At 38.0% G+C, this 21384-nt stretch overlaps 1 protein-coding gene across 3 annotated transcripts in view; it reads right to left on the reverse strand.

Annotated features, from left to right (window-relative positions):
* Positions 1-19371, reverse strand: part of Yes1 (YES proto-oncogene 1, Src family tyrosine kinase) — a 65976-nt gene extending 46605 nt beyond the window's left edge. The window contains exon 1 of one of the 3 annotated variants that reach the window (XM_052193713.1): positions 19279-19371. Coding sequence is in view for 1 of the 3 variants with exons in the window: in XM_052193712.1 (XP_052049672.1) it covers positions 18823-18835 (13 nt within the window). In the remaining 2 variants the exon portion in view is untranslated. The other 2 variants (XM_052193714.1, XM_052193712.1) reach the window with 2 other exon arrangements.
* Positions 19372-21384: the final 2013 nt, after the last annotated feature.

Consider the following 21384-nt stretch of genomic DNA (forward strand, 5'->3'; position numbering starts at 1 on the left):
GCTCTCTTATAGAACCCAAGAATACCAGCTCAGGGATGGTACCTCTCCCCTTGATCACTAATTGAGAAAATGCCCCACAGCTGGATCTCATGGAGGCAGTTCCCCAACTGAAGCTCCTTTCTCTGTGATAACTCCAACATGTGGCAAGTTGACACACAAAACCAGCCAGTACAGATAGTTTATTCCCTTATCTCCTCCTCCCATTAAGGCTAGGAACCTCTGTTTACCCTTATTCTTAGACAAAGTCAGTCTTCTGACACTTGGAAATGTTCCCAGGTACAAGCTTCATGAGGTGAGAGGAAAAGATGAAAAGTCTGAGGAATCAGTAGCACCTCCTAGTACTTGGCAGCAGAGTTCTAAGATTTTACCTTTGGATTTAATAGATAATCTGTGTGACTGGTTCTTGAGGATCTTGAATCAATTCAATGATGGGTTCATAAGTCAAGGGCATGACTAGGAAAATGTCTGGGAAGGATTTATCTAGTTGCTGGATCTACATTCTTTCGTTTTACTCCAACCACACCCCTCTTTGTTTCTCCTTCCTGGATGCCATTAAGTGTGCACTTCTGCTCTTCCACATGCTTTATCACATAATGTTCTGCCTCACCTTGACCCTAGAGCAGCTAACCATGAGCTAAAACCTCTGAAATGTTAGTCAAAATGAACCTTTCTTCTTTTAATAGATTTCTTGTAGGTATTCTGACATGTGAAAGTCAAGTCCAAGTAACAACTGATGTCTACACTCTTTCCCAGAAACCCAAAGGCTCTTTGGAAACTGGTAAGGTTGTCTATTGGGCATCCAGTGGAGTCTTTTCCAATGTTTTCAAATTTATCATATCCAAAGTAAGACTTGTCATTTTTCCTATCACAACAGTCCACTCTCTTTTTGTCACAAATCCTCTATAGAATAGTGGATTCAATAGCACTCCTCTCTACCTTAGAAACTCGAGAGGCACTTTGGTCTCATCCATCCATGCTTCTTCAGTAATTCAGTCACAAAGACCTGCCCAAATAACTATAATCTAGCAAAAAAAAAAAAAAAAAAAAAAAAAAAAAAGACCTCCCCTCAAGTAATTACTACATCCCTTGGCTACTGATCATATACTGTCTAGTTCATTCCAAAACCCGTGTGTCTCTAGTGTTAGTTCGTTCTCCAATCTTTTTAATTACAAGTCATGGATAGCTTGACCCTTTCCTCTTCCCTTTCTGTAAAGTCTATTCTTTAATATGCTATACACACAACTTTACTTCCCTCTCCTGGCTTTTTCATGTCTATTCTTGTATTCTTATCTTTCTGGTGTATCTTTTAGATTCTCAAGTGCACCATATTGTTTTCTTGGCTGTTTGGCACAATCTTTTATTTTATGCTTAGCTTATGACTTCTCCAATCTTACCTTGTGCAGTAAAATCTTCCCTAAATTCTCTTGTGTTCTAACAGCTCATTCTTTTCCCCAAAGCATTTAACTTTGTGAACTTACATCACTGTCTGTTTATGCCTTCAACCTCTCTGAACTCTAATGTAGGTGTACTTTTTGGGCTACTTTATTGGATTCTTACATCTACCCCCCTCCTTCACACCAATCCCTTTCAATGCCCCAATACTATAATTTAAAAAGTCAAGAAAAGAAGTTAAGTACCTACATTCATAAAATAAGAACTTTCATGGAATAGAAACAGAAGAATACTTCCATAATATTATTTCTGCATCTAAAGCTCAAAGCAATTTTGTAATCACAATTAGTGACAGATATTAGTAGTACTTTCATTAAAACTTATAATAATTCTTTAACCCAATCTGAAAATACTAATAAAGCTACTTAACAACTGTGCTGGTTAATATTTTGTCAACACAAACTAAAGTCATCTGGGAAAAAGGAACCTTGAAGGCTTGCTTTTATCAGATTGGCCTGTAGACAACCCTGTGTTGTATTTCCTTAATTAATGACTGATGCAGGAACGTCCAATCCACAATGGACAGTGCCACCTTTAGACAGGTGGTTCTGGACTATATGAGAGAGCAAGCTGTGGGAGGCATGGAAAGCAAACCAGTAAGCAGACATGGCTTCTGCTTCAGTTCCTGCCTCCAGCTTCCCACTGTCTTTCTTCAGTGATAGATTGTGACATACACTTAAGTTGAAATAAACCCTTTCTCCCCAAGTTGCTATTGGTCACGGTGTTTTCTCACAGCAATAGAAAGCAAAATAAGATGGTGACAAGCTGGAAATGAATCTAAACTGTAGTTATTATTTCTGTATAATCTAATTAAACAGCAAAAGCTAAGGGAATTAACTGAAAAAAAAATCAGACATGAGATTTCCAAGAGCAGAGGCTCTTGGATATCTGTGAGCTCAAGGCCAGCATTATCTACATCGAAAGTTCCATGCCAGCCAAAACTTTATAAAAAGATCCCATCTCAAAAAACAAGCAAAAAGACAAAAGTCAACCAATCAACTGAACAAACAAACAAAAATGTACAAGAGCTTTCAATTGAGGACACACTTAAAGTAACTTTAAAAGGTTGGATGAGGGGCGCACACCTGTAGTCCCAACAACTGGGAAAAATGAGGCAGGGGGATCACTTGATTAGACTTGGCAATACAGCTAGACCATTAAAACAAGTAAGCAAGCAAGCAAGCAAGCAAGCAAACGAACAAACAAAAAACCAAAACCAAAAAACCCTCCAAAGTAAAACAAATAAAAAACTCAAAATAACTTAAAGTATCTTTGCTCATATATCTAGCAAAAATATCAAATGTTTATGTTATATTTGTGTTATTATTTAACCTATAATATATAAATATTTATATATTATGAATAAACATACCTACATATTTCAGTTCAATTGCCTGTAAACAGACACCTGGAAAGACATAAAAATAATTTTCAGTCTATCTAGATCCCTAGCTTTGAGTATTTTTAAAAGATAAAGCAATGTCTATCATTTCATTACGAGTTAATTATAGAAAAGAGAAAACAAAACTGGTAGTGCTGCACACCTTTAATGCCAGCAGAGGCAGGGAGGCAGCAGAGGCAAAAGCAGGCAGATCTCTGAGTTTTGAGAATAGCCTGGTCTGTAGAATGAGTTCAAGGACAGCCAAGACAACACAGAGAAACTTATCGCGAAAAACAAAACAAAACAAAACAAAAAATGAAAAAAACAGAAAGAAAAGAAAAAAAATAAGAGACAATCATCTAGTCTGCCAGGAAGATGTAGAAGGTGGCCAGCAAGATGGTTTAGTGAGTAAAAGTGCTCGCTGCCACATCTAACCACCTGAATTCAATTGCTAGGACCCACACAGTGGAAAGAGAGAATCAACTTCCAAGAGTCTTCCAGAACTCCACAAGCACACTATGGCACATGTGCGCCCTCCCCTCCATAAATAAATTGTAAGTGTAAAAACATTTTTTTAAGGTAGAAAAGATATTACTGAATTTTAAAGACACTGGGGAGGCCGTTTATGACACAAGAGCATGTCACTAACATGACTTTTATGCAACATATACTCAACCCCAAACATAGAGGTTCACAGCACAGCTGTCAGTTGTAAAAAGCTACTTTACAATTAACCACCCAACTGCCTATAAAGCATAATAAATACTGTTTAATAAATAGACTAAAGTACTGTCAATGATTAGTGTCTATATTTGTTAAAATTCACTTTTAAGGTCATTTAACTTTTTTGTGTCTATTTCTATGATTTCTCTACTACAAGTGGTGTCCTGGAAATTTTAAGAAAATGTCTTTCAGAAATTAAGATATGGAATTCCTCTAGAACTAAAGACCTGTTATCATTTAAAGCTAGATATCCTCTTTTCCATTTTTAAGTATTTTTCATTTTTATTACATATTTATCATATATTACACATTTTAAAATACACCGCATCATACCTATTCCATTTCATCAAAGTCCACTAATATGCCTGACAGTTCTTTTTTTCTTTGCCTTAATGAACTGATAGATGTACACAGTGGTCACTTGATGAATAAGCATACTTCCATGACTCAGAGGTCAGGAAATATCTCAAACCACATTTCTACATAAGATTTGTTTTGGTCTTGTTTGGCTTTGAAATGGTTCTTGCTGGCCTGGAACACTCTACATATACCAGAATGGCACCAAATGCAAGAGATCTGCCTGACTCTACTTCCCAGTGCTGGGATTAAAGTCCTGCTACACCATGCCCAGCATTTATATAGATAAACAAAAACTCCATCCTCAGGCTCTACAAAGGTCACTCTGGCTTAGGTTCTCTTTTGGTAGGCTCTTCTGTTACCTATTTAGTTTGTTTGTTGCAGCTTTTCTAACTTAAAGAGTAATTTCTTGTTATAGAAGTTAAAAGATAAAAAGTTGAAACAGTGTCTTGCTATTTATTAGAATCCTCATGTTCCTAAGACATTCTAAAAGTCACATTTGTTCTCTAGTAATATCCTAAGAGGTTCAAAACCCCCTCTTCTACTATTATTAGAACAACAAAAAACTACCACTTAGCTCTAAAGGAGTGACTAAGAGATTTATTTCTGAGACAATAGAGTCTGAGGAATTCCACTATAATTTCCACCAGCTACTATCCCCCATCAAATTTGTTGGGATTGTTATTTAAGCTCTTTTTTCAATACTAGAAGGACCGTGTGGATATAAATATAACTCTAGGTTTAGTCTGAATTCTCCTTTACCACCATAACCAGAATGTTTCATAAGTTTTTCCTATAAATAGTTGGGTGAGGCAGGAAGAGATGGTTCAGTGGTTGTAAGAACTTGCTGCTCTTGCAAGAAGACCAAGCATGTATGGTGGTTCAAAACTGTAACTCTAAGTTCGGAGGATCTAATGTCCTCTTCTGATGTCCAAGGGTGCATGCACTCACATACATTGAGGTGTATACAAGATAAAATTTAAATATAAACAAATTCAATGCTGCCCATTAGAATCTTAAGCTAGACATTTACTAGATTTTAATGTTTCCAAAAGTCAGGGTACTTCTTAAAATCAAAAGCTGCTTTTCCTAGTGTTTTTAATATAAAACCCAGGATGACACAGCTCTTACCAACAAAGATTCTGTCAAGAATCTGCAGATGGCTAGCATTTTCCCTTTTCAGTGGTCCTAAATTAAGTTCAAAGATCAAATACCAAATTAAATACAACATATGCTCTAGCTTAGAAAATAAACTTTCTTGGGAGGGAGAAGAAAGCAATCACAAGGAGGGAGGGAGAGTTGCCCGGGAAGGGTGGTCCTGGAGGGGAATAAAATCTGGGGTGTAAAAAAAAAAAAAGATTAAATAAAGAGAAGGAATATTAAAAAAAACTTTTAGAAAGTGCTGATATATGAAGTTTTAAATCATAACTAGCTTGCTTCTATAGCAATATTAAAAGCCTCAATTAAGAACATATCACTTAGACACTTTTTGATAAATATGCTAACCAGGTTTTATAACCAAATAGTATGTTTATATATATATAAACATATAATGTTTTATACATATACATATGTATATATATATATATAATGAATGAATGAAAAACCGAGGACACGACTACTCCAAGGTATGACTAAAGAGAAGGTTTATTGTAGATTTAATGGGAGGGACAGCCAGTAATAGGCATCTAGAAGGGTCTAGACTGAGTATAACCAGCAGACTGAATGGGGCCATGAAAGAAGAGGGATGGAGGAAGGGAGCAAGAGGAGAAGAGGAGTGGCTAGCAGACCAAGAGGGGAGCCATGGACCAAGCACCCAAGAGCTAGTCAGGAAACCTGGGTGCTTAACCAAAATTACTGAGGAATCCAAAGCTGGGGAAGGGAAGTCAAAGCCCAGTCCACCTGGAAGAGAGAGAGCTTTAGGGTTAGGGGTAGTGTGAGGAGGGCTGGGAGGAGCCACAGGTAATGAGTGAGGCATGTCCTAGGTTTTTGTGATCTGACACTATCCAACTTGTTTAATTATTGGGTCATTTTTGTGGCAGAGATATCTTATCTATCCACCAAATTTTTTTTTCCTCCTATGCGTGAAGTTGTTATAAGAAGTTAGGGTGCCTTGACAGGGACTACTTTTCCCAGCTCTCCTTATAGCCATTTGGTAAATCCGTATGACTTGTTTATATTAGTGTAATATAACAGGAACTGATGTATGCTATAGTTTTTAAGAAGCATGGTCTCTAGACATAAAGGGAATGCTCTCATTGAAAATGCTAATTGTGCCTAGGTATAATTAAGTACTACTCTTTAACATTTACCTCTCCTTGACAGTTCAAGCATCAGTCAAGTTAAATGCTTATTTAAATGTTCTTTAAAAAACTGTCACTGAATTATATCTGCCACATCAAAATATTAAGTATAAACAAAAATCTGTGATTGCTGCATGACTTTAGTGAGGTATTTGTTGATGGGTCTGTGATAAGCAGACACTGCCAGCTGTACACCCTAGATTCAAAAACACTTCACAAGGGTCACTGTCTTAGATTCATGGGAAACTTTAGGATTATAACAAAACTCCCCACCCCAGGAAGCTTACATTCTAGTTTAGAGCTATCACAATAACAGTAAAACCTGTCAATTTTCATGTGAAAACATATTCTAGCTTATTGAGGGTGGACAAACAGTATAGTCTCAGTTATAATTCAAGGCATAAAAGGAAGCCAAAGAAGACTTTTAAGGTAGTGAAGGAAATGTCAACATAAGAATACATGGCCAAAGTAGTAAACAAACTTCCATTTAGAGCTTTAGATGGAAACTTTTTTTCAGACAGTGAAGAATTGTATAGCAATATGATTTACAGGAATAAACCATATGGAAGACAGTAAGAATTAAAATGATGAACCAGCATGAAAGAACCCCACTGTCTGCTCCATATATAGCTTGACTACTTGGTAAATTTCAAAAATTGCATAAACTAGAAACACTTCTTTGTGCAGCAGAGATGAGGCCTATATAATTTGTTGCTACTAATTCATCTAACAAGACATAATACAATTTAGATACCAAAGCAATATTTCATATTAGCAATATGAATCAGACTCAATTTGAGTACAAGTTCTATGTGTTCATACCTAAGTACACAATTACACAGGACTTGCATCCTTGTATATATATCCTTGTATATATAATCTTTGATTATAAACAGACTCTATACAGAGTAATGGGTTTAAACTTCTAGAAAGCAGCATGAATAAATAAATAAATCATTTTTTTGTATGATTCTTTGTTAAATTTAGACAAGAAAAATACTGACTGGGAAAACATGCTGATAACTGTCTCTGTTAATCTGAGCTAGGTATTTATAAAGAATCCTTGTACCATTTCCCACAATAAACCCACAAACAATAGTATCTGCAGCAAAAAACTTCCAATTAAAAGGAAAGTATAAGTTTAGAGTAAGAGTGGTTGATGTCTCTAATTCCACTACTAGGAAGCAGAAAGCAAAGACCAGAAGACTAAAAATCTGAGGCCAGCTTAGGTTACAGAGCCAGTTCAAGGCCAGTTTGGTAACACTGTAAAATAGTGCAAACAAACAACAACAAAAATTGTAAGTGAATACTTTTGTTTGCTCTCAATTCAAATATATGATTTAAAATAGAAGGAAAAGAAAAAGACCCCTCTTTTTCTACCACTGTTTCTTATTCCCAAGGAATAAGGGTCTTGATTCAAATCCCAGTTATGCTAAATTGCAAGTATGCTTCTCTAATGAGTCTATCCTCAATTGCTCCAACTATGTCCTCCATGATTTTTCTGCATATGTGGAAATATATTAAAAACATTCACATTAAATATGGTAATCCCTTTAAGTATTATTATCCTAATAAACCTGTCACAGAACATGCTTTTTTTTAATTACTCAATGTTCAAGACTAGGAATGGATATGAAACAGAAAAGAAAATAAAAAGGAAAATTATAAACCCTACATCACATCACTCATCATTTTCCCAAGGCCCTGTCAGTCTTATTTTTTGAAGCTTTACTCTTTTCTGTAGGGTTAGAGTTGGAGACAGGTATCAAAAAGCTTACTGAGCATGTGGGAGAGACTTCTTTACTCAAGGTTCACTAGGAGTTGTAGTGATTCTTAACAAGTAAAGAGGCTGCAAAGGTAGGAAGGGAGTGGCAGATTAGACAGTATGTTCATCTACCTCATGCTTAATCTACTTGCAATTTTAGTTTGTTTTCCTAGGAAATCTATTCTGAAGACATTCAAAGGTAAAAACTTCTAATACTAATGGTTGTTGTATTTAAAATATTAACTCTGTGTTAAAAAAAAAAACCTTAAGAAGTGGTTTACAAGTTGTCAATTAAAAATCAAAAAACAACAAACAAACAAAAACACTAAATTTGGGCTAGTAAGATTGTTCAGTGGGTAAAGATGCTTATGTAAACCTGGTGGGCCTGTGTTTACCCTAGGTGAACTAGGAGAGAGGTGGGAAGAGAGAACCTATTCCACAAGTTGTCCTCTGACCTCCTGATACATGCTGTGGCAGGTATATCATGAATTCACATACACACACCAAAATCTTTTAAAAAGTAAATCCTCATCCAAATTGACACGATTATGTGATAATTGGAATCACAGCTAACTACTTCAAAGAAAAGGTAAGAAACCAGTTTCTTTCTTTTTTTTTTTTTTTTTTTTTTTTTTTTTTGCTGTTCAAGGTCTCAAAGTTTAATGAAGAACTCCCAATATATATAGGCAGGGGGGAAAATTTGGAAGCTTCTCAGCAGAATCAGTTCAGTTGCTCCACAGGTGGCTAGTGTTTCTCAGGAGACTGCAGGTCCTTGAAGAACAATAGGCTTCACCTTTGTCTGAGCACTCCACCCTAGGTGGAGGGGATTATGGCTGACACAGGAGTTCCCACTCAAAGACTGGGAGAGGAACTTCACATATGGTCGATATCAAGTTCCTGCCAGGTGGCATGACACCTCAATAAGGCTCTCTACAGTTTTAACTCAGTAAGGGGAAAATAGCACATGATAAGTAGGTTTTGTTGCCCCGCACTCCAGCATGAAATAGCCTGACATTGCTTTTCATAAGTTTGGGGAAAGAAGAAAACCACAACTTGGGGAAACAAGAAATTTTAAATGCTTTTTTCTTTTCTTTTTTTTTTTTTTTTAAACTTCAGGCTTCCAGCCAGAAGCAGCTGAGCTGAGCAAGGGAAAACCTACAACCCCACTTCAGTCAGTCACACGGTGAAAACATTCTAGTGATAAAAACACAATGGTTTTTATGATGAAATGGGAAAGGAATCACTCTCTGTCAAAGACTGGCCCAAAGATTCATGGTCTCTGCCTGCATTCCAAGTGGCAAGGAAAATTATATCCCACTGAAAATGGACTATGAAAGTGGGGAAGCAAATTTGTATTGTGATGCAGACAATGGGCTCCTACTCTTTCTATTTTAATGAGATAGTAACACTGAGCTGTGATCAGGAATGGAAAAACATTTTTATGTAACTGAAATTTGCAGTGCAAGGGGTTGAACGTTGGAGCTTTGTAGTGCTATGCAAGTGCTTCATCATCGAGCTTCGTTTTCAGCTGTAAAAGTGCAATTCTTCAGTCAATATAATACCAGTGATAAAATTTAATAATCAGTATATAAAATTTGCTTCTACACACAGACTGACTTGCATAAAGAGTGTGATGTGATTTGAAGGGTCACTGGCATCAATCATAGCCATTCCAGACTGTCTTTGTTGGGTGGCAACTGTCTGCAAGAAAGCAATGTTCTCAGTGTGGAACAGCACTGGGAATGATACTGTGTGTCACAAGAACTATTCACAGATGGCTTGTAAATTATCATGTAATGGATGCTTGGATTTAGGTTTAAAAACTTTCTCTAGATAGCTTTACTTTCACTAATATGGAAAAGAACCTCCATAGTTGTTTATTGAACTGTGTTAATAAAATTCTAATCTATATTTGTTTTTGATGTATCTGCTAAGGAGATGGCCATCACACTTCTCTGTAAGTATTTCAGAAATAAAATACATTTATAATTTATCAGCATAAATTGAAGTGCTGAGTGACCCTGTCTATAGGTTATTTTTTAAAAAGAAGCTGTTGAGCTGTTTTCTGAAGGCAGCCTTAAGTATTCTTTAATACTATCTGGAACAGGCTAAGTTCATAATTAGGACATAAATGTAGGGGGGGGTTGGTGTATGAGCTCTAGTATATGATTTTTTTCTACTTTTTTTAAAATTTTATTCGATATATTTTTTATTTACATTTAAAATGATTTCCCCTTTTCTGGTTCCCCACTCCCCGAAAGTCACATAAGCCCCCTTCCCTCCCTCTGTTCTCCCACCCATCCCTTCCCACTTCCCTGTTCTGGTTTTGTCTTATACTGCTACACTGGGTCTTTCCAGAACTAGGGGCCACTCCTCCGTTCTTTTTGTACCTCATTTGAAGTATAGATTATGTTTTGCATATTCCAGTTTTCCAAGCTAATATCCACTTATTAGTGAGTGCATACCATGATTGATCTTTTGAGACTGGGTTACCTCACTTAGTATGATGTTCTCCAGCTCCATCCATTTGCCTAAGAATTTCATGAATTCATTGTTTCTAATGGCTGAATAGTACTCCATTGTGTAGATATACCACATTTTTTGCATCCATTCTTTTGTTGAGGGATACCTGTGTTCTTTCCAGCTTCTGGCTATTATAAATAGGGCTGCTATGAACATAGTGGAACATATATCCTTATTACATGTTGGGGAATCCTCTGGGTATATGCCCAGGAGTGGTATAGCAGGATCTTTCGGAAGTAACATGCCCAGTTTTCTGAGGGACTGCCAGACTGATTTCCAGAGTGGTTGTACTAATTTGCAACCCCACCAGCAGTAGAGGAGTGTTCCTCAAGAAACCAATTTCTTAATACTGTCACATAAATATGATGCTTTAAAAAACTTTGTATTTAACTGTGTCTATATTAATGCTATGCACCCTGACTATCCTAGTCACAAGTTTCTGTAATGAATAGACAACATTAAATCCAGGCTTCTGACTAACTAGTTCAATCAATTTACTTGAGGCTAAATCTATCTGGCATAAAGGGACTTATTAAAAGGTTGAGAAGTATCACACACTTAATAGCATCAAAAATCTAAAAATATTGCAATGGATTACCACACTAAAACCATCTAGCGATTTATAAAATTTACAACAGCCACATAATTGTAGCCAATTTTACCAACCGTGAATCCCTAGAAATCTGCAGTAAGGTTGCAGTAGTTTTATAATCAAAATTAGCATTGTTTTGTCACATCATAGGTTAAGTGTCCATTTAATGGTTGGACTAACACTGTATTTGGTTGAGAAAATTCACAGCAAAGTCCATAGCTCATATTTTATTTTATTTTATTTTTACCATTTTATTGTAAATTTCAGACTACCACATTTTAATAAAATTTTGTCAAAATCACAAAACCTCAACAGTAGCAAAAATAACATTTTACACATTTGTACAATGTTAAAATGATATTAGAAACCATCTGGTTCAACAGCCTCTTACCTAAGAAGTTTACTAAATTGACAAAACTATGGACCTGGTCATTGTCAAGTAGAATTAGATACACTAATTAAAAAAAATTATGTGTTTATAAAAGCTAACCACTTTTTAATTCTTTCCTCATTATACCACATTTCCTTCTCTGTTCCTTTTCAAATCTTTGAATGTCATTACTTTAAGGTATCCTTATCTGTAAAAGACTAATCATGGGAGAACAAAGGTTAGATTTTAATAAATATGCCTCGGAACTTACATTAACTTATGCAAGTAAGCCATGAACTCCACCTCACTCTAACTGCTCCTGAATACTAAGAAACTGAAATTTATTTAAGAGACTGAAAATTTATTTAAAAAATAAAAAAACTGAAATTTATTTAAAAGACAGACAGACAGAGAGAAAGAGAGTGAGTCAGACAGAGACAGAGACAGAGAACAGAGGGAGAAAGAACTGAAGTAACCTAAGACTATCTACACTTTTAGGAATATAGGCTGAAAACCAGACAATTGAAGTTTCAGTGGTCAGTACTTTTCTTCCCGCAACCCACCCAAAAGAACAGCAAATGTGTCCCAAGAACTACACATCCCTTAACCTATACCACAAAAACTTCAGAGAAGGAAATCGAAGAAGACCTCAGAAAATGCAAAAATCTTCCACGCTTGTGGATTGGCAGGATGAATATAGTTAAAAATGGCCATCTTGCCAAAAGCAATCTACAGATTCAATGCAATCCCCATCAAAATCCCAACTCAGTTCTTCACAGAGTTAGAAAGAGCAATTCTCAAATTCATCTGGAATAACAAAAACCCAGGATAGCTAAAACTATTCTCAACAGGAAAAAAAACTTCTGGGGGAATCAGTATCCCAGACCTCAAACATTACTACAAAGCAATAGTGATAAAAACTGCATGGTATTGGTACAATGTCAGGCAAGTGGATCAATGGAATAGGATTGAAGACCCAGAAATGAACCCACACATCTATGGTCACTTGATCTTCGACATAGGAGCTGAAAACATCCAATGGAAAAAAGATAGCCTTTTCAACAAATGGTGCTGGTTCAACTGGAGGTCAGCATGCAGAAGAATGTGAATTGATCCATTCTTATCTCCTTGTACTAAGCTCAACTCCAAGTGGATCAAGGACCTCCACATAAAATCTGACACACTGAAACTAATAGAAAAGAAACCGGGAAAGACCCTTGAGGACATGGACAAAGGGAAAAGTTCCTGAACAGAATACCAATAGCTTATGTTCTAAGATCAAGAATTGACAAATGGGACCTCATAAAATAACAAAGTTTCTGTAAGGCAAAGGACACTGTCAAAAGGACAAAACGTCAACCAACAGATTGGGAAAGGATCTTCACCAACCCTAAATCCGACAGTGGGCTAATATCTAATATATACAAAGAACTCAAGAAGGTAGACACCAGAGAAGCAAATAACCCTATTAAAAAGTGGGGTACAGACCTAAACAAAGAATTTTCCCATGAAGAACGTCAGATGGCTGAGAAGCACCTTAAGAAATGTTCAACATCATTAGTCATTAGGGAAATGCAAATCAAAACAACCCTGAGATTTCACCTCACACCAGTCAGAATGGCTAAGATTAAAAACTCAGGAGACAGCAGGTGTTGGCGAGGATGTGGAGAAAGAGGAACACTCCTCCACTGCTGGTGGGATTGCAAGATGGTACAACCACTTTGGAAATCAGTCTGGCGGTTCCTCAGAAATCTGGGCATGACACTTCCGGAGGACCCTGCTATACCACTCCTGGGCATATACCCAGAGGATTCCCTGGCATACAGTAAAGACACATGCTCCACTATGTTCATAGCAGCCCTATTTGTAACAGCCAGAAGCTGGAAAGAACCCAGGTGTCCCTCAAAGGAGGAATGGATACAAAAAATGTGGTATATTTACACAATGGAGTACTATTCAGCCATCAGAAACAATGAATTCATGAAATTCTTAGACAAATGGATGGATCTGGAGAACATCATACTAAGTGAGGCAACCCAGGCTCAAAAGATCAATCATGGTATGCACTCACTGATAAGTAGATATTAGCCTAGAAATGTGGAATACCCAAGACATAATCCACATATTAATTGATGTCCAAGAGGAACGGAGGAGTGGTCCCTGGTTCTGGAAAGACTCAGTGCAGCAGTATAGAGGAATACCAGAACAGGGAAGTGGGGAGGGTTGGATGGGGGAGTAGGGGGAGGGAAAAGGGCTTATGGGACTTTCAGGGAGTGGGGAGCCAGAAAAGGGGAAAACATTTGAAATGTAAATAAAAAATATATCGAATAAAAAAACCATGAAAATTATTAACAAAAAAGACATATCACAGCAAATAAGTACATCTCTTTCATCTTAGGGAGAAAAGAAACCTAAATTACAATATTGTCATCTTTCGCATGATAAATTACCAAATGTATTTCAGATAAAAACCAAGATTCTTTTTTATAACCCAAGACTTTCTATATTCATTAAAACTGTAAATAAATAAATAAATAAATAAATAAAAATGGTTCTGCCATTAAGGCTAGGCTCACAACCAAAAATGTCAAAAGTGTAAGAAGTATTCCTTTAAAATAAACTTTCCTAAGACTAGTGTAACTTCAATTATAATGAGCTTTTTTTTTTTTAGTTTATGAAGAAAAACTTTAAAGAACTTTTAAAATTCATATTAGCAAGACTGTTTTAAATTACTTCAGAAAACTTTGAGAGTAAAAAAATTGTCATTATTTAACTTTAATCTATAAAAAAAGCACTAAGCTAATTGTATTAATTTTGGTAAAAATACATGTAAAACTGTGTTTTACGAAACATATAAAATGCTGTGAATTTTTAAAAAAAAGTCCATATGTTATATGGTTATAACCCAAACCCCACCTTTGATACAATTCAAAGATTACTTCTTTAATTGATGAGATGATTGATTGGCATGGTGAAAGGAGAAAACGGACTCCTGAAGACTGTCCTCTCTCTAAATAAATAAATACATAAATACATAATAAAGAAGTGTGAAAATCTTTTTAAAAATATTTACTGTGGATTATTATAAAACAGCTCCTTGACTCAGGAACACTATATCAACTAAAAGAGTCACAGAAAGAAATAGTTACAATTTTAAGAGAAATGTGCTTTGTCATATGAACTTTTGTAGGACACAAAGGAAGAAAATATTTTACCAGTCTCTTGTTCAGTGGCCTAATGACAATGTATTCTTGATCATGTTCAATCAATCTTCTGTATCTCTTCCTTAGGGTTATGCTAATTTGAACTATTTCTAATCCCTACCTCAAATCGCCAAAACCCAGAGCTACCCAGTACTTCCAGGATTAGTAAAAGGAACTGTTTCTACATTTTTAGTATATGGCTGTAAAAAGGCAGTATAAAATGCTGCATTATCATTTCACAAATTGCAGCAAAATTTGCTCATGGTATCTTCCAGTCTATTTTGCCATACATAGCTGATACTACTTGTACTGGCTAGTTTTGTGTGTCAACTTGACCCAGGCTGGAGTTATCACAGAGAAAGGAGTTTCAGTTGGGGAAGTGCCTCCATGAGATCCAACTGTGAGGCATTTTCTCAATTAGTGATCAAGGGGGAGGGCCCCTTGTGGGTGGTACCATCCCTGGGCTGGTATTCTTGGGTTCTATAAAAGAGCAGGCTGAGCAAGCCAGGGGAAGCAAGCCAGTAAGGAACATCTCTCCATGGCCTCTGCATCAGTTCCTGCTTCCGTTCCAGTCCTGACTTCCTTTTGTGATGAACAGCAATGCAGAAGTGTAAGCTTCTTGGTCATGATGTTTGTGCAGGAATAGAAACCCTAAGACACTACTGTAATTGCATTTTTCCCCTTTTACTTTTGGTAACACTAAATGGTCTAGGCTGGCCTTGAATTCCCAGTCCTCCCATCCCACCTCGTACAGACTGCTATGCATTGCTAGTACTTGTACTTGTTGAGGTTTATCTTCTCAAACACCAACAATAAGAAAAAAGAATTTGGGGTTCCTATTTTTAAAATTCAGACAACAGGGAATAGATTATGGGTTAGTTCTAGAACTAACCCCTCAAGGATCTTCCACTTTTTGTAGGAGAATCCAAAATTGATGTACATCAGCAATCTAGCCATCCTCTAATTTGAAATATGTTACATGCTTCTTAAAACCCAACAACTGAAGGGCACTGCTAGGCAAGGAGATGAGGCACTAAGGCTTGAAATTCATGCCATCAGTGCATCACACTATACTTTGTAATCATAGGATTCTCCATCTTTCTTGGAGTATGTTTCCCAATCTTAATGTTATAAAGCTCAACTCAGATCAAGACATGCTGCCATCAAGTCGGCTGGTTCCAAGACTACAGTAGTGCTGCAACAGCCAAGGATCCCTTGGCATAGACTTGATACTAGCAGCAGCACTGGCTCTTCCCTCTCTATCATGACTGTTACTAGAGCTCCTTTGCTAAATCTGCCTCTGAGTTTAGACAGGAGCTGGATGGCTCTTAATCACCCAGCAGCTGCAGCTGAGCAATACTCAGCTAATTGTGGCACTGGAGCAGCTGAGAGAAGAAAAAAGAAAATATATACCCTACTGTAGCCATACACAAATGGCAGTACACAGTGTTGGTAAGACACCAACACATTTTAATAGAAACAGATTATTTCCTTTGAAGAGAAGCAGTTAGGTCTTGCTAGAGGACTTGTATTTATAGTATAAATAAGTTTAAATGTGAACCAAAGGTGACCTAGCCATGTTGCTCTCTGAACATTGGAAGATCTTACTAAAACTTCCCGTAAAAATGCACACAAGGACAGAACCACAAACATTGCCTTTACAACAAGGCAAAGTTCCTGTGACATGAACTTGGCATAGATACAATCTCTTCTTCAGCGCTCCATTACAACAATGTAAAGTAACAAAACCAACAGCTAAAACAGCAAGCAACTACACAGAATAAATAAAGCAGCATCAGGCAACCACTTTGCCTCTCTGAAACACACCATTGCCATTCCTTTCTTCTGTAACAAAAGTGTATCATTTCTTCAGACTCTACATACCTCATAAAGTGTAATTAAAGGAAAAATCACTATATGAAAATCTCATGTTAAAACTGACACTGAATTTTTTTTTTATTTGAAGCATTACTGCTTTGGGGGAAAAAATGAAAGTCAACCCTTGCTATGGCAATTTTGTCATGGTACCTGATTTTCTGAAAGATAGGTATCTGATAAAAGAACTTCTATTCATTCAATAAACAATTTGATTTCTTACTACTTACTATTGATATTTAAAATTGGTAACACACAACACCTTCTCTCAGAGCATTAAAATATCAATAAAAATCAAGAACTCAGGAAGAAACACTTTTTTGAAAATTCTCTCATTACTGTAATTTGGAAATGTGTGGTATTTTCAAGTCAGTTACATACACAAACTAGTATATGACACTTATGATGCAGGAAATCTAAACCTGCTAGCAAAGAAGAGCCCAGGGAGTGCCCTTAAGCCAGACACCAATGGCTAAATTTTTTAATCAACAGGGAAAAAGATTAAAGGATGTGGCAGGAAACCAGATTATCCTGAATATTAAATTATTAATTAACCTAAGTACCTTCCACATTGCATTACATTCAGGCTTCTTAAAAATACTTTTATGTAAAATATAAAACCCAGGTAACAGACAAACAAACAAATGTATGACTTCATAAATTAAATTAAGACCAACACCTCCAAGACACCAAGGATAGAAGAACTTTCCTACTGCTGCAGAAGTCTGGCCTCATCACAGCTGCTTCCCTCTCTCCCTTTGTTTTGATGCAAATCACTTCCTTGTAGTTTTTCTTTTTTCTTTTTTTTCTTTTTAAATAGTTTTATCACTTAAATTTGCATTCCTAGACATCAGAGTCTAGCAATGCTCTCCAAAAAACAAAAACAAAAAAAAAAAAACCCAAAAAACCAAAAAACAAAAAACACCACTACTCAGGTTTCTTTCCTAAACAATAGTAATAAGACTAATAAATTATACTCACACTGAACCGTGTCACTAAATTGGAAGCTAAATATATTTTTATAAAAATTACCCATAGTAATATGCTATTTACTGTTAGAATTATGCAAATTTGAACTACAAATAAAAAAAGATTAGTATTTCACTTGTACTGGGTCACTGCTTTTAGTATATTCTTTTATCTATATATGCAATGAAATAATATTTGCAGAGGCAATTTTTTTGGAGAATTCCCTCAACTAAACACAAATTTTGACTATATATTAATATTATCCTGTGGCCATAAGACAAATTTCACACCTATCCCAAGAAAACAGGTCAGGCTGTAATTTCACTTTCAGTTGAACAGAAAGGAGTCAATTTTGTGGTTTGTGAAGTCAGCAAAAACTAGCTACAAAATTAAAGGTATGATAACATTACTGTAGTTTTATGGTAAAGTACATATTTTAAGAGCTCTTCTATCTTTTATCCTGGAAACATGGAATATAAAGTCTTGTATTTACGTTTCAATCAAAGGCAATCTTTTCCACCCTCTAAATTTAGGACCTACTGAAATGTCAACCAGGATTTACATTTTCACTGAGGTTTTGCTGGTATTCAAAAATAAGCTATAGCTAAATGCTGACATAGCAAGAAGAAAAAAATTTTCTGAAGAATAACTTCCCTACAGTTGTGTTCTCCCTTAAATATAGTCAACCTTAAATTAAGTCACATATGCACACTTAGTAACATTTTCATTAGTGTGTAATTTAAATTTAGAAATTTAACAGGATGTTTAAACTCACTTTCAATTGTCAAGATACTTTGGGTACAGTAATTTTACATGATAATGCACGAATATACTACACCACAGTATGCTGTGAAATCACTTATGTAAAAAATACACGAGAGGTACAAAGTTACGTTTCAACTGCAAACTTTTTGTTTATTAACTTTGATAACTGTCATTAGTCATTCCACTGCTGTTCCAATCACTTACGCAAAGAATAACCACATCGAAACTACGCTTTGCCCCATTCACTACAGCAATCCCTGTATCAGAAACGATATTCCCACTTTCTTAAAACAACTCTTTCCCAAGCCCAATAAAGCAAAAGCTGGAAGCAATTATCAAGAAGCAAAACACTCTTAAAATTTTTTTTAGTTAACAAACTAAACTAAGACTGTGAACCGAACCCATAGGGAGGCGGAGTGGCATGGCACTTAAAAGTGGCCGCTGTTTGAAACACGTCCCAACACCCTCAAACCCAAACAAAGGAAAACTTTATAAACAGGTCGTGGTTTTCAATCAAACCGAGCACAACCGGCCGCTCACTCACTCGCTCCCCGCATTCCACTCCTTGCCCCGGACAGTTGCTGCGGGCGTCAGGCGACACAGACCTCCAGCAGCTAGGACGAGAAGGGTCCGCTCCTCTACCTCCTGATTGCCCTCACTCGCGAGTGACCCCACGCCCTTTAGGACGCAGGGTGCAGCGGCGGCGCCACATAGGCTGGACCACTACACGGACTCCCGCAGGATCGGGAAGTACTGGACAGGGCGGGGACCGAGGCACTGGGCAAGCAGGTAGTGAGCCCAGGAAACACACCCGCCCGCCGGTCAGACCGGGGGAGGGGAGAAGTTTCTCCTCAACTTCCAGACTCCGGGCCCGGCAGGCGGACAGCGACAGGAGCGGCGGCGCCTCGAGAAGCCGGGGAGCAGGAGGGTAGATGCCGAGGCCTAGAGCTGCCCCGCCGGGGTCAGTCGCCTACGTCGCGAGGCCACGCTGCGAGCTTACCTGGGTCCGGCTGCACTCGCACGGGTCGCCTCGGGGAGAAGGCGGCCGGCCCAGGCGGACGCCCGTGGGGCCCTCTCCCTTCTCCACCTCTGCTCGCGGGGCGCCGGGAGGCAGCGACGGCGGCACAGCCGGCCCGGGACGCGTTACTTGAGGAGGAGGGAATTCCCGGGCGCCCGCACCCCGCGGCCTCCCTCTCTCCTCCTCTCACCGCCGGCCCCGCCCCTTCGCTCCCTACGGGGGCGGCCGCGCGCAGGGCGGGGGTTGCGGCTACCTGCGCGCGCCCGCTCACCGGAACTAGCGTCCCGCTGCCTGCTTGGAGAGCCTTCCGGCGCGGGAGCTCTGCGCGGGGTCCGCGGGTGGCTGGGAGGCCCCGCAGAGCTCTGCTTGCCGACCCAACATGGCGGCGTGGGCCAGGCGGGCTCCTGAGGGGGCGTGAGGAGAAAGCAGCACCAGCCTGTGGTTCCTTGCCTGCCCGCGCGCCGACTACTGCAACGGGTGAAGCGGGGCTTCGCCTGGCTCACCGAAACACTGAGGGGTGTGGGGCTTTGTTTTGGGAGGGTGGTCGGAGTTAGGATTCTTTGTTGAGAGGTTGACTGTTCATTTCTCAACTTTGTGTCTCCTCACCTTTTGTCACTGATAGTAAAATCTCAGTCTAACTGTGTGAGCCACCGGGGCGGTGCTGACACCTTGGTCGCGGTCCAAAAACGTTCTCGCCTGGCCTTTCCGAAGCTGGGATCCTGTCTCTGCCCCAGAAGCTTCCTGTTGACTGTAGGTCGAACTAGCCTTGCCGGGAGTGGAACCGAAGCTTAGTTGTGTTGGCAGCTCTCCCAGGAATGGTGGCTTTCCCTTAGCGTGGAACAGCATTTTATTTGATCCTAGTAATAGGGAACCGGGACAGGCACTGTGACTCTTCTTGACAGCTATGGATACTGAGGTTAGGGATCCCTGAAGTGGAGAAGTCACGATGAAAGGGTTTTCTTTTTCTCCAAAGGCCTTGCATCTTTTTCTACTTGCCTTGTAGAAAAAGTAAGGGTTTAGGAGGAACTGGGGTAAAGATTGAGAGTCAAGGTCAAAAGACAATCTAGATGTACTCCTGCTAAAGGCACGTCTGCCTTATCACTCTTAATTTCCCTTTTATAGTTCCTCTTTGATGGGGTTATTCGAAGTATTAATGTGGGTATCTGGGTTTCCTTTGTGGTTTTCAGCGAAGTTCAACATCATCTTTGGCATATTCTAAATAGCCATTCTGGTGTTTTAGGAACTGAAATGCACACAGCTTTAAAAAGTTTCTTCTAAGAAAGGAATGGGAATCCACATGAACAACTATGTGTGATGTAGAATGGTGCTTTATTTTGCCATTGACTGGAGCATTAAGTTTTTTCTTGAAACTAGAATATTAATTACTTGAGCTGTTGCCTTTCTAAACCTGCAGATAAAATAGAAATATATTTGTGACTCTAAACTCTCCCAATTTCAAAAACAATAAAAAACCCTCTCAATGTTAGTTTAACTTGTTTTGAATTTGTTTTATATTTTATTTTGTTTTACTTTTCTTTTTTGAGACAGAGTTTTGTGTAGCCTAGGCTGGCTTTGAACTTGCTATGTAGCTGAGGATGACTTTGAGCCTCTCCTCCTATTTCTACCTCCCAGTTTCTAGGGTTGCATGTAGGTTCCATCATACACAATTTCTGTATTTTAAGGTAGGGAGAGAATATCAAAAATACACCTACAACTTATAGGTTCCATTTAATGGTGATTAATTTTAAAAATATTTTTAAAGATGGTAACAGAATCTGGGAAATTTTGCGGGGAATTTTTGGTGTTATAGAATCTAGTCATAGCTAAAAACCTGTTTATGAAATGGACAATTGAATGTCAGCTCATGTTTCCCTCTTCATAGTGTTATAGTGTGATGTGGAACTATCTTGAAACCTCTTGGAAAATCAGCCCTAGGGAAGAAGGAGAAGGCCAGTGCAAAGTTTGAACTATATTAGGTATTTCTAAAACTAAGGTTCTTATTAAAATTGGTTGGAAGTTTGAATTATTAAAAGTTGAACTGATGACCAGTGAAACCTATGATTCTGCCTGGAAATGTTTTTGTTTAGG

Source organism: Apodemus sylvaticus, chromosome 9 (genome assembly GCF_947179515.1).
Source record: "Apodemus sylvaticus chromosome 9, mApoSyl1.1, whole genome shotgun sequence".
Lineage (NCBI taxonomy): Eukaryota > Metazoa > Chordata > Mammalia > Rodentia > Muridae > Apodemus > Apodemus sylvaticus.